This window comes from Nansenia antarctica (genome assembly GCF_963989245.1).
Source record: "Nansenia antarctica genome assembly, contig: SCAFFOLD_41, whole genome shotgun sequence".
NCBI lineage: Eukaryota > Metazoa > Chordata > Actinopteri > Argentiniformes > Microstomatidae > Nansenia > Nansenia antarctica.
The window spans coordinates 1,077,501-1,096,397 of NW_027662440.1; the positions used below are offsets into that span (position 1 = coordinate 1,077,501).

At 51.1% G+C, this 18,897-nt stretch overlaps 1 protein-coding gene across 1 annotated transcript in view; it reads right to left on the bottom strand.

Moving 5' to 3' along the window:
- Window positions 1-18,579, bottom strand: part of LOC308175638 (single-strand DNA endonuclease ASTE1-like) — a gene marked incomplete at both ends in the record, with an annotated part of 24,118 nt that extends 5,539 nt beyond the window's left edge. Inside the window, 6 exons of the mRNA XM_080551266.1 lie at window positions 9,337-9,505; window positions 9,806-9,998; window positions 10,202-10,433; window positions 10,789-11,921; window positions 17,408-17,674; window positions 18,342-18,579. Of these exons, the coding sequence (XP_080407392.1) occupies window positions 9,337-9,505; window positions 9,806-9,998; window positions 10,202-10,433; window positions 10,789-11,921; window positions 17,408-17,674; window positions 18,342-18,579 (2,232 nt within the window). The remainder of the gene's footprint in view (window positions 1-9,336; window positions 9,506-9,805; window positions 9,999-10,201; window positions 10,434-10,788; window positions 11,922-17,407; window positions 17,675-18,341) is intronic.
- Window positions 18,580-18,897: the final 318 nt, after the last annotated feature.

The following is an 18,897-nucleotide window of genomic DNA, read 5'->3' on the forward strand; positions in this document are numbered from 1 at the left end:
CCCCCCCCTCTGCTAGAGGTACCTGCCCCCCCTCTGCTAGAGGTACCTGCCCCTCCTCTGCTAGAGGAGCCTGCCCCCCCCTCTGCTAGAGGAGCCTGCCCCCCCTCTGCTAGAGGTACCTGCCCCCCCTCTGCTAGAGGAGCCTGCCCCCCCCTCTGCTAGAGGTACCTGCCCCCCCCTCTGCTAGAGGAGCCTGCCCCCCCCTCTGCTAGAGGTACCTGCCCCCCCTCTCTGCTAGAGGAGCCTGCCCCCCCCTCTGCTAGAGGAGCCTGCCCCCCCCTCTGCTAGAGGAGCCTGCCCCCCCTCTGCTAGAGGAGCCTGCCCCCCCCCCTCTGCTAGAGGAGCCTGCCCCCCCCCTCTGCTAGGAGCCTGCCCCCCCCTCTGCTAGAGGTACCTGCCCCCCCCTCTGCTAGAGGAGCCTGCCCCCCCCTCTGCTAGAGGAGCCTGCCCCCCCCTCTGCTAGAGGAGCCTGCCCCCCCTCTGCTAGAGGTACCTGCCCCCCCTCTGCTAGAGGAGCCTGCCCCCCCCTCTGCTAGAGGAGCCTGCCCCCCCTCTGCTAGAGGTACCTGCCCCCCCCTCTGCTAGAGGTACCTGCCCCCCCTCTGCTAGAGGAGCCTGCCCCCCCCCCTCTGCTAGAGGAGCCTGCCCCCCCCCTCTGCTAGAGGAGCCTGCCCCTCCCTCTGCTAGAGGAGCCTGCCCCTCCCTCTGCTAGAGGTACCTGCCCCCCCTCTGCTAGAGGTACCTGCCCCCCCTCTGCTAGAGGTACCTGCCCCCCCCCTCTGCTAGAGGTACCTGCCCCCCCTCTGCTAGAGGAGCCTGCCCCCCCTCTGCTAGAGGTACCTGCCCCCCCCTCTGCTAGAGGTACCTGCCCCCCCCTCTGCTAGGAGCCTGCCCCCCCCTCTGCTAGAGGAGCCTGCCCCCCCCTCTGCTAGAGGTACCTGCCCCCCCCTCTGCTAGAGGAGCCTGCCCCCCCTCTGCTAGAGGTACCTGCCCCCCCTCTGCTAGAGGTACCTGCCCCCCCCTCTGCTAGAGGTACCTGCCCCTCCCTCTGCTAGAGGTACCTGCCCCCCCTCTGCTAGAGGTACCTGCCCCCCCTCTGCTAGAGGTACCTGCCCCCCCTCTGCTAGAGGTACCTGCCCCTCCCTCTGCTAGAGGTACCTGCCCCCCCCTCTGCTAGAGGTACCTGCCCCCCCCCTCTGCTAGAGGTACCTGCCCCCCCTCTGCTAGAGGTACCTGCCCCTCCCCCTCTGCTAGAGGTACCTGCCCCCCCTCTGCTAGAGGTACCTGCCCCCCCTCTGCTAGAGGTACCTGCCCCCCCCTCTGCTAGAGGAGCCTGCCCCCCCTCTGCTAGAGGTACCTGCCCCCCCTCTGCTAGAGGTACCTGCCCCCCCCTCTGCTAGAGGAGCCTGCCCCCCCTCTGCTAGAGGTACCTGCCCCCCCCTCTGCTAGAGGTACCTGCCCCCCCCTCTGCTAGAGGAGCCTGCCCCCCCTCTGCTAGAGGTACCTGCCCCCCCCTCTGCTAGAGGTACCTGCCCCCCCCTCTGCTAGAGGAGCCTGCCCCCCCTCTGCTAGAGGTACCTGCCCCCCCCTCTGCTAGAGGTACCTGCCCCCCCCTCTGCTAGAGGAGCCTGCCCCCCCCTCTGCTAGAGGAGCCTGCCCCCCCCCCCTCTGCTAGAGGTACCTGCCCCCCCCTCTGCTAGAGGTACCTGCCCCCCCCTCTGCTAGAGGAGCCTGCCCCCCCTCTGCTAGAGGTACCTGCCCCCCCCTCTGCTAGAGGTACCTGCCCCCCCTCTGCTAGAGGTACCTGCCCCCCCCTCTGCTAGAGGTACCTGCCCCCCCCCCTCTGCTAGAGGTACCTGCCCCCCCTCTGCTAGAGGTACCTGCCCCCCCCTCTGCTAGAGGTACCTGCCCCCCCCTCTGCTAGAGGTACCTGCCCCTCCCCCTCTGCTAGAGGTACCTGCCCCCCCCTCTGCTAGAGGTACCTGCCCCCCCTCTGCTAGAGGTACCTGCCCCCCCCTCTGCTAGAGGTACCTGCCCCCCCTCTGTTAGAGGTACCTGCCCCCCCTCTGCTAGAGGTACCTGCCCCCCCCTCTGCTAGAGGAGCCTGCCCCCCCCCTCTGCTAGAGGTACCTGCCCCCCCCCTCTGCTAGAGGAGCCTGCCCCCCCCTCTGCTAGAGGTACCTGCCCCCCCCTCTGCTAGAGGTACCTGCCCCCCCTCTCTGCTAGAGGTACCTGCCCCCCCCTCTGCTAGAGGAGCCTGCCCCCCCTCTGCTAGAGGTACCTGCCCCCCCTCTCTGCTAGAGGTACCTGCCCCCCCCTCTGCTAGAGGTACCTGCCCCCCCCCTCTGCTAGAGGTACCTGCCCCTCCCTCTGCTTGAGGTACCTGCCCCCCCCTCTGCTAGAGGAGCCTGCCCCCCCCTCTGCTAGGAGCCTGCCCCCCCTCTGCTAGAGGAGCCTGCCCCCCCCTCTGCTAGAGGAGCCTGCCCCCCCTCTGCTAGAGGTACCTGCCCCCCCTCTGCTAGAGGAGCCTGCCCCCCCCTCTGCTAGAGGTACCTGCCCCCCCTCTGCTAGAGGTACCTGCCCCTCCTCTGCTAGAGGTACCTGCCCCCCCCTCTGCTAGAGGTACCTGCCCCCCCTCTGCTAGAGGAGCCTGCCCCCCCTCTGCTAGAGGAGCCTGCCCCCCCCTCTGTTAGAGGAGCCTGCCCCCCCCCTCTGCTAGAGGAGCCTGCCCCCCCCTCTGCTAGAGGAGCCTGCCCCCCCTCTGCTAGAGGAGCCTGGCCCCCCCTCTGCTAGAGGTACCTGCCCCCCCCTCTGCTAGAGGAGCCTGCCCCCCCTCTGCTAGAGGAGCCTGCCCCCCCCTCTGCTAGAGGAGCCTGGCCCCCCCTCTGCTAGAGGTACCTGCCCCCCCCTCTGCTAGAGGAGCCTGCCCCCCCCTCTGCTAGAGGTACCTGCCCCCCCTCTGCTAGAGGTACCTGCCCCCCCCTCTGCTAGAGGAGCCTGCCCCCCCCTCTGCTAGAGGTACCTGCCCCCCCCTCTGCTAGAGGAGCCTGCCCCCCCCTCTGCTAGAGGTACCTGCCCCCCCTCTGCTAGAGGAGCCTGCCCCCCCTCTGCTAGAGGTACCTGCCCCCCCCTCTGCTAGAGGAGCCTGCCCCCCCCTCTGCTAGAGGAGCCTGCCCCCCCTCTGCTAGAGGAGCCTGCCCCCCCTCTGCTAGAGGAGCCTGCCCCCCCTCTGCTAGAGGTACCTGCCCCCCCCCCTCTGCTAGCGGAGCCTGCCCCCCCTCTGCTAGAGGTACCTGCCCCCCCTCTGCTAGGAGCCTGCCCCCACCTCTGCTAGAGGTACCTGCCCCCCCCTCTGCTAGAGGAGCCTGCCCCCCCCTCTGCTAGAGGTACCTGCCCCCCCTCTGCTAGAGGAGCCTGCCCCCCCTCTGCTAGAGGAGCCTGCCCCCCCCTCTGCTAGAGGAGCCTGCCCCCCCCCTCTGCTAGAGGAGCCTGCCCCCCCCCCTCTGCTAGAGGTACCTGCCCCCCCTCTGCTAGAGGAGCCTGCCCCCCCCTCTGCTAGAGGAGCCTGCCCCCCCCCCCTCTGCTAGAGGTACCTGCCCCCCCTCTGCTAGAGGTACCTGCCCCCCCCCTCTGCTAGAGGAGCCTGCCCCCCCCTCTGCTAGAGGTACCTGCCCCCCCCTCTGCTAGAGGTACCTGCCCCCCCTCTCTGCTAGAGGTACCTGCCCCCCCCTCTGCTAGAGGAGCCTGCCCCCCCTCTGCTAGAGGTACCTGCCCCCCCTCTCTGCTAGAGGTACCTGCCCCCCCCTCTGCTAGAGGAGCCTGCCCCCCCTCTGCTAGAGGTACCTGCCCCCCCCCTCTGCTAGAGGTACCTGCCCCTCCCTCTGCTTGAGGTACCTGCCCCCCCCTCTGCTAGAGGAGCCTGCCCCCCCCTCTGCTATGAGCCTGCCCCCCCTCTGCTAGAGGAGCCTGCCCCCCCCTCTGCTAGAGGAGCCTGCCCCCCCTCTGCTAGAGGTACCTGCCCCCCCTCTGCTAGAGGAGCCTGCCCCCCCCTCTGCTAGAGGTACCTGCCCCCCCTCTGCTAGAGATACCTGCCCCTCCTCTGCTAGAGGTACCTGCCCCCCCCTCTGCTAGAGGTACCTGCCCCCCCTCTGCTAGAGGAGCCTGCCCCCCCTCTGCTAGAGGAGCCTGCCCCCCCCTCTGTTAGAGGAGCCTGCCCCCCCCTCTGCTAGAGGAGCCTGCCCCCCCCTCTGCTAGAGGAGCCTGCCCCCCCTCTGCTAGAGGAGCCTGGCCCCCCCTCTGCTAGAGGTACCTGCCCCCCCCTCTGCTAGAGGAGCCTGCCCCCCCTCTGCTAGAGGAGCCTGCCCCCCCTCTGCTAGAGGAGCCTGGCCCCCCCTCTGCTAGAGGTACCTGCCCCCCCTCTGCTAGAGGAGCCTGCCCCCCCCTCTGCTAGAGGTACCTGCCCCCCCTCTGCTAGAGGTACCTGCCCCCCCCTCTGCTAGAGGAGCCTGCCCCCCCCTCTGCTAGAGGTACCTGCCCCCCCCTCTGCTAGAGGAGCCTGCCCCCCCCTCTGCTAGAGGTACCTGCCCCCCCTCTGCTAGAGGAGCCTGCCCCCCCTCTGCTAGAGGTACCTGCCCCCCCCTCTGCTAGAGGAGCCTGCCCCCCCCTCTGCTAGAGGAGCCTGCCCCCCCTCTGCTAGAGGAGCCTGCCCCCCCTCTGCTAGAGGAGCCTGCCCCCCCTCTGCTAGAGGTACCTGCCCCCCCCCCTCTGCTAGCGGAGCCTGCCCCCCCTCTGCTAGAGGTACCTGCCCCCCCTCTGCTAGGAGCCTGCCCCCACCTCTGCTAGAGGTACCTGCCCCCCCCTCTGCTAGAGGAGCCTGCCCCCCCCTCTGCTAGAGGTACCTGCCCCCCCTCTGCTAGAGGAGCCTGCCCCCCCTCTGCTAGAGGAGCCTGCCCCCCCCTCTGCTAGAGGAGCCTGCCCCCCCCCTCTGCTAGAGGAGCCTGCCCCCCCCCCTCTGCTAGAGGAGCCTGCCCCCCCCCCCTCTGCTAGAGGTACCTGCCCCCCCTCTGCTAGAGGTACCTGCCCCCCCCCTCTGCTAGAGGAGCCTGCCCCCCCCTCTGCTAGAGGAGCCTGCCCCTCCGTACGGCTCCTGGACGAGAGCCCCTGAGAGCAGCTTGTGGTGGAACATCCTTAGTGATCTTACATATATTCGTAAACAATAATACTTTAATTATGTGTCTTATAAATGTGCCCTTTTTTTGTATGAATGGTTATTGGGTAAATAAATGTGTTATTTGCAACCTCAGCAAATTATGTTCAAGTCAAGACTAAAAACCCATCTTTTAATATTGCCTTTAAATGCCTACTAAATAATTAAATTATGATTATATAATGATTGGAGCACTTTGAGCTGCAACGTTTGCAAGAAAAGCGCTATACAAATAAAAAGTTGTTATTATTATTATTATTATTATTATTATTATTATTGGGAATACACTCTCCTTATCCGAGAACGGTCCAACGTCCTGGCTGAGGCCCGGGTTGCCAGATGGGGCGGGATACCGCTGAATGGGCTACTGGATTTAGCGGTTATAGACTGGTTAGGCTGTAAATTGTCAATCCCATCTGGCAACCCTGGCTGAGGCAGAGAAGGTCACTGTGACTTGGTAAGGGGGGGGGGGGGGGTCAGAATGAAAGCATGAAAGACAGGCTGCCATATTCTGACCCCTCCCTCAAAATGCTCCCTGTTCCAACTAAAGACATGAAAGGCAGGCTGCCATATTCTGACCCCTCCCTCAAAATGCTCCCTGTTCCAACTAAAGACATGAAAGACAGTTTTCTTTTTTTAAAAAGTGTGAAGTTATTAAATGATGACAGTCATGTTATTGATTATGAAGACAGTGATTTGTGGTTATTTTTTTAAACAGTGTGAAGTTTAAAAAAATTTTGAGACTCTGTTCCAACTACAAACATGTGCTTTCTAGCAGTGGTGTAGGTGTCTGAAGTGGGTAGTCTATATTATAAAAGCAAACATTCTGAAATTGTTCGGTTTTTACATCAGTGGTGGATAAGAAGTGCAGTGAGCAAAACATGTAGGTTAACCACAATACATGTGAGGGGGGATAAATACGGCACAACACCGGCGTACCCTTGATTACTTTTCAAACAACCTGCACTTCCAGCCTAGAATGATTGGCCGTCCGGCCAATCAGATAGCGCCTTATAATCAGCTAATGAATATTACGAGTTACGAATCGAGACGGCAAAACAGGGAAATGTTTGTCTCAAAAATACATACGTAAATCCAAGCAGAGCAAAACACGGTTCACAAAACATGGTTCACGAATGGAGAGATATTTGCGGGTCGATAGCAAAACACGCTTGCGTGGATCTGTTCACGCACGGATGAATTCTTTTTACGACACACGACTCGAGAGATGTGTGCGGATGGATAGCAAAACAAGGTTGCGGATTATACTTTCGTACGTGTGTATTTATGATATAAATCTATCTCCATAGAATTAAGCCAAGTGCTATAATATAGGGTAGGCGTTCGTCTGGAAGCGGGAAAGGGCAGAGAAGGGTGGCTTCTCGGTAAGTTGCGTTTGTAACATTTGATCATGACAACTAACCAGACACATGCTTATACTCAGTACTCAAGTTGTAAAAGAAAATCAGGGGAGGTGGTGGATTTTATCATATGAGGACAATTTTAGCATCCCCTCAGCGTCAGTGACTTCAGTGTCAGTAACTTGGTAAAAATGTCATTGCATGTGTGCGTGCCCCCTCGCACCTTGAAATAGCAGTAATACCACGTTCATTGATAAAATGACAAAATATGGAAAGGGGGGATGGCCGTTTTAGAAGTTTTTGACTGTTTATTTCCCCCCTCAACTCAAGTGCTGCTTATACTGTAATAATATAATGGTCTTATTCTTATCAGGTGGTCTTATTCTTATATGGCTGCTCACTCCCAGACACCGGAGAAAATCCAGTATAATTTAGCGCATGGCCGGGCAAGGTCCGTTGTGGAACGCACTAGGCATGTTGAAGGGGAGATAGACAGCTCCGCAGGGATATAAAGGAAGACTGAAATACAATCATAAACATCAGTTCCTTTTAAATCTTGAATTAAACTCATTTTCTCGGCTGATAACAACATCGTTAATTTTATTACGAGCCACTTGCATGAATTACACTAGGCAGTGCGGCTCACATGGCTGTAATAACTCCGCATAACCAGTAGGTAATGGGCGTACGCAAGGTCAATACCCGATGTAGAGCTACGACTCACGGTGAAATTGTATAAATCACTACGTTGACGTGGTTTTCTACGTACGACACGGGTAAGATCAAAATGCGAAAAAGTACCTTCTATAAATGAGGCCCCTGGTATGTAACTCTCAAGTGAGAGACAGATATGCAGAAGTATCAACAGAAGGAGTATCAGGGGTGCAAACTTGTCACCTTTCTGATAAATTAGCCGTTTTTACTTCAAAATAAGTCATCCACGCGAATCATGTAACATTTTGGGAGGGGTTGGGGGGGGGTCGACGTCTCATCAAAGTCACATTCTTCTAACTAACACTTCCTGTCTGCTAAACTCCGCTGCTGTTGAAATAACTTTTAGCTTGATGCAGCTAGGTACAATTCTAGACAGTGTGGAGGACAGTCACAGAAGCAACCTGTTTTCAACATAATTATGTGGGTGTTAAGGTTAGGACCGCTGCTGAGACCAACATTAGTGCTAGTTAGCGCTATCCATTTAGCACCGTTAGTGCTAGCGCTTTCCACGCCCCCCCCCCATCAACAAAAATGTTATCCGCGCATTGATAATTTGTCTTAGTACAAAAAATAAGTGTCACCTTTTTGGGTCATCACCAGTTTGCACTCCTGAGTATACACTAGAGATAATTGAACGAGACATTTCAAGCACTTATCTGTGGCAACTCACGTGTGTCTCAGTACCTGTCTGGAGTGTGAGAGGGTTACAGTGTTCCAGAATGTTCTGAGCAGAAAAAGCACTCGTCAACACACAGGCACATTCTCTTTGGTTACAACATTTATATGGATTTTACACATTTTGTAATATAAAAAAAACATGTTATTCAATCGATTGGTACATAGGCACTATCGTGACTGCAGTCTTTGTGACATAAAATGACAGGACATCCTCTGTTCCCCAACTCTGCTTGTTCCTATATAGCATTTCAGCATAGGATCCCATTTACCCTTAACTTTAACTTGTTAGAACCAATTCTGAAATCCTATACACATACTGTATAGTGTATATAAAGGAACAGGCGAAGTTCTCTTTGGGAACAGAGTAGGTGCCGCTGTACAAACTGTGAAAAGGTTTAGAAATGCATCCCAACAGTCAACAGTGACCTCTCCTCTCCCTCAGCTGCACTCGTAGAAACACACCAGATACAGTTACACCCTGCATGATTCATGGGACAGGGACGAAAAAAACAACAACAACTGTTTTTTTTTATCTTCGGTGAAACCGATATGTAAACATTATACCATCAAATAAAAGCTGAGAATCTCTACTTTTACCTCATAGTAATTGTTTGATTTCAAATCAAAACCTTGCGAGCATAAAACCAAAAGAAGAAAAAAAAGAACTCCTTCACTATCCCATGACTGACACAGACTGACACAGATGTAAGCAGAGACAGAACAGACTGTCTGGGAGAGTGCTGCTTTCATCCGTCCCGTCCACATAGATCAGTGCAGTGGAAGCAGAGGAGACAAGGAGAGGAGGCAAGGGGAGGAAACCACTTTAGACGATTGAGACGAACCCTGACAGTTAAAACCCCCCCTCTTCCCTGCATCTCCCGTTGGCAATCCCTGAGCTGTTTTAAAAACATTGGAATGGTGGCGCTCTTCCACTGTCGCTATAGGCAACGGTGGTCATCTTCAAAAAACTGCCCAAAGGAAGCCCAGGCCTGGGTCCTTGGGGAAGTTTTCGGGACTTTATTTGTTATTCGTGACGAGTCGTGGTGCTGGATTTTGTGGGTGACACTCGCTAGATCATTAGATGTGCTAGATCTCCTCCGTAGAAACACCCTGGGGGGTGGAAACATAACGCACCGAAACAAACAACAGTACTTGGGCCCAAAAAGGTCTGGGGTGGTGGGGGGTGGGGGGGGCCCGAGGGGTGGGGGGGCTGGGCCCGAGGGTTTGTAAAATCCCACCTGATCATCTCTCTTACTCTTCCTCATCCTCTTCCTCACTCATCAGTATTGCAAATCGGTTGTTGAAACCCTGAGTGGATGGGACTTTAATTCCTCCTCCTCCTCCCTTCCCCTTCTTCCCCCTCTTCCTCCTCCTTGCAGATGACGAGGAGGAGGGCTGAGTTTTGCGGTGGCTGCAGTTCTCCACGGCGGCCAGCAGGGAGCGGTAGAGCTCCCCAGAGAGAGGACCTCCAGCCACGAGGGACTCGGCAGTGCGCCCCCCTCTGAGAGACCTGACCAGCCCGTGTACCAGCGAGCCACTGAACAACCTGAGAGACAGAGAGAGGGAGGGAGAGAGAGGGAGGGAGAGAGAGGGAGAGGGAGAGAGAGAGGAAGAGAGAGAGGGAGGAGGAGGGAGAGAGAGGGGGAGAGAGAGAGGGAGAGGGAGAGAGAGAGAGAGGAAGAGAGAGAGAGAGAGAGAGAGAGAGAGAGAGAGAGAGAGCGAGAGAGAGAGAGAGGGAGAGAGGGAGGATAAATAAAGGACAAGTCAAACCCCTTTCAGGAGAAACAGCATAATAGGTCAATTGTAAATGAAGCAGTGTATGTGTGTGTGTGTCTGTGTGTATTACCATGCTGTGTATGGTTCAGGCAGGGGCAGTAACAGCAGTTGGTTGAGACAGAGCACGCTCCAGACGCAGGCTTGCCATTGGCTGAAACCGTGAGCCACTACGACATCCATATGCTGCTTCTGCCCCGGCTGCACCCTCTGTCTGTCCAGCCCCGCCCCCACGCTGCGCTCTGCAGCCCCGTCTGCCTCAGGACCTATCAGAGAACACCATGGAAACATGGAGAATTACTAGTAAAAAAGAAAACTATCATTATTAGTTATTATATATAGTAACTATAATTGCCATTCATGAAGTGTTTCGCATTATATGAAGACAAGTAAAAAGGGTTAGCTGCCCAATGTGACACACGTTCAGAGACACACACACACACACACACACACACACTCTGTAGCTGACCTGTGTCCTGCTTGTGTGTAGCTCTAGACAGGTTTGAGCGGGCCAGCTCTCCGTAGACCATGCCCAGCAGGAGAGCCTGTAGCTGGGGTGGGGAGGGGGCTGGCCTGGCCCTTCCCAGCCAGAAGGCTGTGACCCCCACAATCAGGCGGAGGTGGGGGGGCACGGGGGTTAGAGCAGCCTCCTTCACCCCCAGAACATCCAACAGGACCCCCAGACGCACGGCAAGTGGGGCCTAGGGCAGAGAGGGGGGACGACGACAATGTGGACATGTGATCAGAGGGTAATGACAGTGTTTCAGCTAATACATTCAAACTAAAAACAAATCCTAACCATCTCCCCTAACCCTGCCACCCCCCTCCCCCCTGGACACTGCTGTGTTAATTGTTCCCTGTTCGTTAACTCTGTGTTCTATGTGCTCATGTTATCTGTTGCTTGTTGTTTCTGTGTTTTCAGTTTTTCCCATATTGTCAGCGTCTTTGAAAAGCGCTATATATAAACAATGAATTATTATGATTATTATTAAATGAAATATATGGAATCCTAGAGAAAAAAGGGCTGCTATGCTGACAGGTGGTTGCTATGGTTACCTGGCCGAGTGTGTCCAGGTGCAGCGTGGTACAGGGTGGACGTGGCTCCGTCTGGTCGCTTCTCAGCGCCAGCAAGTTCCTGTCGTACTCCTCCACGACCACGGGGGCGCCAGAGGCACCCTCCTCTCCCCTCACGCCAGTCTCTCCCTGCTCCGTCGCTGCCCCGCCCGCTGGTCTGCTATTGCTCCCTGGCACCCCCCCTGCACCCTCCTGCCCCCTCCCTTCCCCACGGCCCCTCCCCCTCTTCCCCTGGCCTGGAGTCTCCTGTCCACTACCTCTTTGTCCCCTACCTCCTTGTCCACTACCCCCTTGTACACTACCTCCTTGTACACTACCTCCTTGTACACTACCCCCTTGTACACTACCCTCTTGTCCACTACCCTCTTGTCCACTACCCCCTTGTACACTACTATCCATCCCTTGCTCCTGGTTCTCCCCCGGCCCTTTCACGTGCAGCAGAATGCCGTACAGAGCCTGACGTATGGGCAGGGCGCAGCGGTGGCTGCTGGGTAGCCTGCTGTTCTCCACCTGCGGAATGAGCATGACCCTGCGGAGCACCAGGACGTCCAGGACCAGAGGGGCCAGAGCCCCCCGCCCCAGGGCCCAGGACAGGCACTCCGGCAGCGGGCTGGGAACGGCCGTCTGCCCCCCCTCCGGTGCCGCCGTGGAGCCTCCAGAGAACCAGCCAACCAGAGAGCTCTGAGGGGCGAGGTGGTAGTCCTGCATGCGCGCCCGCAGGAGGGAACAGAGACTGTTCTCTCCTCCTCCTCCTCCTCCCATCATCCTCCCCACCTCCGCCAGCGCCTCCTCTGGTCCAGGGAAGGAGGAGAGCCAGAGGAGGAGACCCTCTATGCGGGATGGCGGACTCTTCCCTCCCCCTCCCCCGTCCCTGCCCCTCCCCCCTCTCCCCCCCGGGCAGGTCCGGTCCAGCATGGAGAGGAGGGTGGCGGTGCCCTTGGGCGTGCCGTAGTCGTTGCCCGCCAGCACGGCACACAGAGGCAGCAGCTGCTGGTTCATGCCCCCGAACCGCTGACACAGACCAGCCACCGTGTAGCAGCGGGTGTGGATGTACTGGTTTCCCGGTTTCCCGCGAAGGCGTTTCCAGCGGAAGGAACTGAACGGCAGGTAACCCCCTAGGATGAGAGAAGATGAAGAAGATGAAGATTCCTTTTGTTATCGCGTGTGTGAAAATCCTAAATAATAATAAATAAGGAAAAGATGAGAGATGAGACCAGGAGACTGCTCCAGTCCATCGCACGCACACACGGGTTCCATTTGGAAGTTTACTTCCTGAAGAACTTAGTGATCTATCCAGGGTTCCCACACCTTCTGAAACATCTAATTCAAGCACTTTTCAAGGACTTTCAAGACTTAATTCCCTCAAATTCAAGGACCCAACACGGCATAGTTTGAGACAGTTCTAGATGAGAATTTATATAATAGGAACTATCCGCTCACAGACAACAATTAAAAAGATGTAGAATTGAATGTAGAGGCTTGAATACTTGCCTTCTACCACAGCAGAGCAAAACAATATATTGTGATATATAAGTTACTGTGTTAAGTTAACACTAGAACAGCCGTGAGGTGTTAAACAGCACCAGTGAGTACAAAAAAAATTCTACCTTTGCACTCGATCACATTTCAGGACCCTCCTTTCATGACTTTTCCTAGATATGTGCGTTCTACCACCCAGCATTTTTACATTTTCAAAATCGAGTTAGTATAAAGCGTTTTAGCAGTATTTCTGTGTGTGTCTGTGTATTTGTGGCTGCCATCTTTTTCTCCAAGCCTGCAATTCTCTTTTATATCAGCAGAGGTAGCAAGGGGGCACACACTGTGCTCAAATTCAGGCTTCAGTGCTGAATGAGACACAGTGCATAAGACTGATATTTGTGTTTATATATAGGCTACAATAACAATCAAAATAAGATATGTATATGTGCAGACAGTTATGAAAATGATAAACTGTACAGTATGTCTCCCAATCAATGTTCGTTCAGACAATACAACCAAAGGCGTAAAAATACTGATGTTCTCATAATGTAATTATATATATACCTAAATTAGACTGTAGACTGCTATGGAGGTATATTGAAACCAATATATAGATTATATATATAGATTATATATACAACCTGATTGGATTAAATAAGATTCTGTTGTGATTGTGTTGACATTGTTGTGATTGCAAAATAAATCTTGGTTATGTAATGTGTAAAGAACATGATGACACGAATGCCTATTATGATGATATGCAAAAGGGACAATCTGTCTATGAATCTTGGTTCAATCAAGGTTGTACATAGATATACGCAGATTCATATTTGGATAGTTGATTTTGGCACCATTGTATAGTAGCCAATTGCAGAGAGTATACATTATTTTGTTTGTTTACTGCACATTATAAATGAAATGATGTGTATTAATTATTTTTGTTGGTTTGAATCCTCACTGTGTTCATGTGTCTGCTGATGTTAGGGCCGGCGTGAAGTTCACGACAAATAAACAGACTGTGTGAAGCTCATAACTATGATAACACAATATTGCAATATTTATTACTATTCTTTTTTAATAATGATAATCAACTTTCATTCATTAGTAAAGCTCCCGCAGTCTCAATCAATCTCCTCTCCATATATAGCATTTAATCTGTTCCATAGTTCGTTCTCAGCTGACTCAAGCTTCATCAGATTGCTCTAATAATTTCCCCACTTCTCTGCTTATAGGAACTTTATGCATTTTAGAGAAACATGCAGAGCATGTATTTGACAAAGAAACGTGTAGGCTAAGAACTAGTTTCTAAAGTGAGTTACAATCACTTGATGGTTGATACACGGGGGAGGGTAATCTTATTGATCGTTTCCCATTAGCAAACAATAGCTGCCAATTCATGAGCGAGCCAAGCGGGTTTCAAAGCTGCCAAGCGGGTTTCAAAGCTGCCAAGCAGGTTTCAACGCTTACAAGCTTACAGCAGTCGATTGTCTGCTGATGTTACGGGCACGGCCGGCGTGAAGTTCACGACAAATAAACAGACGTTATCACTGTGAAGCTCATAACTATGATAACACAATATTGCAATATTTATTACTATTATTTTTGTATAATAATAATCAACCATCATTCGTTAGTAATGAAAACTCCCGCAGTTCCGATCAATCTCCTCTCCACTTTACACATTACATAACCAAGATCTCTTTTGACATCACAACAATGTCAACACAATCACAACAGAATCTTATTTTATCCAACCAGGTTTTATATTTTGATTATGACATCATGTCTTTCAACATTGTCACACTTTTCATTACACACATTAGCGGATTTATCATTCTGTACTCTTTCTCTCCTTTCTTTCATGTATTTTCTTTTCTTTTTCTCAATTAGTAGTCTCCTAATCTCGCTACAGTTTGAGCGAGACTGTAACTGTCATTGTTTGAATGAATGAATGAATGAATGGTCTTTATTTGTCATTGATATAGTACAGGTACCAAACAACGAAATTTGGGAGGGGGGGCTCCCCTGGTGCTAGGAAACTAGGTGCTAGGAACTGGTGCTATAACTGTGTTCATGTTATAATGTTTAGTGAACGAACAATTGTTGGGTGTTTGCCACAAATCGGAATTATCTTGCCGTGAAATGTACATCAAATAACATGATGTCGGCGATCTACTAGAACTGCGGGACGACTGCAATGTAGGCTACCATATATATCTGCCATATCATACCGTTTTATATTGAAAAATATGATGGTAAATAAATACATGTGGGACCGATGTATGATATGGCAGAGGTGTGGTGTGTATCATCAGTCTGTCTCGTTCCAGCGAGTCAACTCGTGTTGACTCAATAAGACATGCGCTTGATGGGGGGAGTGTTGATGGCTCTCGATCGTTTCCGATCAATGAACAAAGACATCGGGTTCCCCCGCAGTCACAGTGCTACATGAAAATATCTAGCCACACACCACATAGCATACCTCCGCCCTATATGTATTTATCATCATATTTCTCAATATAAAACGGAGGTACGATATATGGCAGATATATGTATGGTATATTATGGCAGTTTCTGGCGCCAGTCCCGTTCTGTTGTTCAAAGAATATAATATAAAACGCATCACTGCACTGCTGTCTGTCCTGTGTTGTTTTGTTTGCATTGCATTTTAGCACAGTGCGCCGATTAGATAGAAGATGTTCTACAGAGGGTGATGTAACCCCTCCCTCCCCTCCCTTCCCCCACCCCTCCCCTGCTGTTGTGTCTCGATACCTGGTCAACACAGCTTGGGATTCCAAGGAAATTACTTGGAACTATGTGTGAAAGGGACAACATTGCAATATATATTACAGTTATTTTTTAATAATGATAATCAACTTTCATTCGTTAGTAATGAAAACTCCCGCAGTCTCGTTACATACATGCATACGTTATTATATATATAAATAAAGCCTTGAACTGGCCAAGCATAAAGGCTGAAGATGGAAAGTCACTACAGGCCTATGCACTGTATTTGAGAGGATGCAACAATGCCATGCAAGACTTGCACTATCTGGAAGAGCTTGATAGCCCATCAAACCTCAGGCTTATTGTTTCTAAGTTGCCCTACAAGTATAGGGATAAATGGAGGTCTATTGCCTGCAATATACTTGAGATTAGTCATGGCAGGGCTAAATTCAAAGACCTTGTTGGCTTCATTGGAAAAACAAGCCACAATTGGGAGGTGTGGGGGATGGAAATCCTTTGTTTGGCTGATCTGCGACTATCAAGAAGAATAAGATTACCATCCCCCATGCTTCAACCATTATATCAAGTGAATGGAACTGACTTTAGAAACGAGTTATTCTGGTTTATTTGCGAGGACCACAGGAAAGGCCAAGGATTTCCACTTACACATGTGTGAGGAAAAGTAACAGCGTTTTGTTACAGAACTGTTCGCAAATGTTCCATTTGTTCATTTGCTTTATTGAGGTGACTCTGCGAAATGACAATAACTAAACAAGTCCTGACAACAAAAATATATGTATAATATTGTATATAATGTTTTTTCTGTATATCACTGTAGACCACAGTCTCACTCACATATACACAACACAACACTGTTGTGTATAATACAGTTTTCTCAGTCGCTTTGGTGCATTTCTCACATCACTATTAACATTTGCACAACAGTTGTCAGTGGCATCAAAATGAAAAGTCCTGACACCATTGTTTATGAACAAGATAGTCAAATGGCTTTGTCATGTTTTCATTATGACAGTTCACTCTGTAAGTGTTTTCCAATGCAAAAAAATTAGATCTTGAAAGTGAAACCGCAGGGTGCGTTCGTAAATTCGCTATGAGAGCGCCGGAGCGCACACCGGGTTCAACGTCATAAAGGGACCAGGTAATTTGATTGGACAAGAGGCATTCCATGGGTGCTAACCAGATTTCCAGGGCGAATTTACGAACGCATGCTAGCGAATTCGACGACGAAAATCGTCAGAGGAGATATACGGGTTATTTTGATAAACTGGACACATTTTTGGAATATATATTGGTACTTTCTCACCTGAAAACATATTAAAACTTCATAAAATGACATGGTAACACTTGTAAAGGCAAAATTACAGCATTTTTTTTTTTGAAAAAAAATGGACGATTCAAATCGCCTTCTGCTTGCCGGTGCGAAATGCATTCTGGGAAAAGGCGTCGGAGCCTGGCAGACGGCCTTGTGTGACATCGCCCTCCAGCGATCTTTGTGCGTCAGTACACTCTTCTCTATGTTAAACTATCATAGTGCTGAATCACACCTCATCGCGATTGAATAAGGTCGCGATCCGCGGCGGTCGTAGTGTTAAGCAATACAGAGACTTATCTACTATAATAACGTAAAAAATATATATTAAAAAAATATATATAGAGAGAGAGAGAGGGGAATTCAAGCACTTTCAATGACCCATGTCTATTTTCAAAAACCTTAAAGACCTTGATTTTTTTTCTCAAAATTCACAAACTTTAAAGGACCGGTGGGAACCCTGTCGATCAGGGTTCTCCCCCCAAATAATGTAAGAGTCGCGCTGCGCCACGCTGTGAATTTGGCCGCGCCACTATATCAACATTTCAAGGCAACTTAACACTAGAACAGCTAAAAGTAACTACTAAAAGAGCCCCTCTTTACAATGCTCAAGCACTTGTATATTAGCCTGCCTCCTCCTACACAGAAAAACTACAAAATAGCTTTATACTAGCTTATCCTGATGTGATTTTGAAAATGTAAGGATACTGGGTGGTAGAACGCACATATCTAGGAAAAGTCATGAAAGGAGGGTCCTGAAATTTGATTGAGTGCAAAGATATAACATTTTTCTTTACTCACAAATGACCCCTCATGGCTGTTCTAGTGTTAAACTATACGTCTAGTAATGACAGAGTGAACTATCTTTGGCTCGCCAACAACATCGTTAAGCAAAACCGACCGTGAAAGTGTTATAGTGAATTTAGCTGTGTTTTATCTGTATTTTATCTGTATTTTCGGCACATTTTCATATAAATAAACGTCAGGTTTTGATGACGCAATCACCTCCCAAATTTGGAATTGTGCACATCTGATGCTTCTAGGTCTGTATGCGGGTCGCCCTACCTGGGAGGTCAAAGATGAAGAAGTCGCTGTCATTGGTCAGAATAGGGCAGCGCCACTGACTGGCCAGACAGGCAATCTCCCAGTCCGCCTCGACGGGACACTGGACCAGCGGCACGCCGTGCTGGGAGAGGACCTGAATGAAAACATCCCGTGTGAGGAGGGGGAGGACACAGTTGCGCCGACCATGGGAGAGAGAGTCCGCCTCTTTGATCTTACTCTGCAGACGCTGCCTCACAGTGGCAAACTTCTTGTTGCTGGGGTCCATCCCTCAAAAACATAAACAAAACAATAAATAAATAAAGGAAAATCCAGGCTTATTTTGATAAGTCTCACAATACTTAATAATAATAATTCATTGTATTTATATAACGCTTTTCTGGGGCTCAAAGACGCTGACAATATGGGAAAAACAGAAAACACAGAAACAACAAGCAACAGATAACATGAGCACATAGAACAATGTCCAGGGGGGGAGGGGGGTGGCAGGGTCAGGGGAGATGGTTAGGGGTAGGGGAGGTTATATGCACTTATAAAATAATCCAGGCTTATTTTGATAAATCTTGCAAGACTTAAAAGACTTGGATAACCCTGGATTTTCCTGATTTCGATATTGATGTAATACCCCCCTGGAGTCCATGCCTCACAAACACAAGCCTCAAATAAACATACAAATAAAATAAATGCTATTGACATTCTTGGTGAGTGATTCTAGGTTGATGGGGATTTGTCTTGGTATTCTACAAGGCAGGTAGGACTATGCCCGTTTATTTCAGCTCTAACCAACAAACACTGAAATCACATCAGAGCCAAAATCTGTGACGAAAAAAACCTTGGCTAGGACATGACATAAGACATCAACAAGATACATAAGCCTTGAATAAAACATTGGTAGACATACATAGACCACACAGACATACATAGGACCTGGACGTACCTCCGTCCAGCACCACGTAGGGTTGTATGTCGCAGGCTGCCAGGGCAGAGAGGAACTGAGAGAGCAGGTTAGCGAACATGTCGTAGTCCCCCCCATGCTGCTGCTCCAGACCGTGGTTAAAATACAGCTTGAAGAACAGGCTACAGCCGTCCACCACCAGCCGACTGTCCCTGAGCCTCAGGTCCTGGAAGAAGGAGCGGTCCCCCTCCACGTAGCTGGTCAGACCGTGCACCCCCATGCTAGAACAGCAGACAACCTGGGAGAGAGATATTAGAAAACATTTCTTACAACCTCCATGTTGCCTTCACTGTAGACTAGTGGTGGCCAAACTATGACCTGTGGGCCAACTGCACATTTTTTAAATAAAATGGAATATGGCCCATCAGAAAATAGTCTATGAAAATAAATTGCACTGTCTGTGCATTGGACTTCTTAGTTTCAACACTAGGTGTCACTACCATTTTTCAGAACGACTAGACCGACCGTTGCAATGATCCTATCTTGAAAACGTTTTTAAAAATCCCATGAAGGGTCGAACATGGTGGAAGCAAAAAGA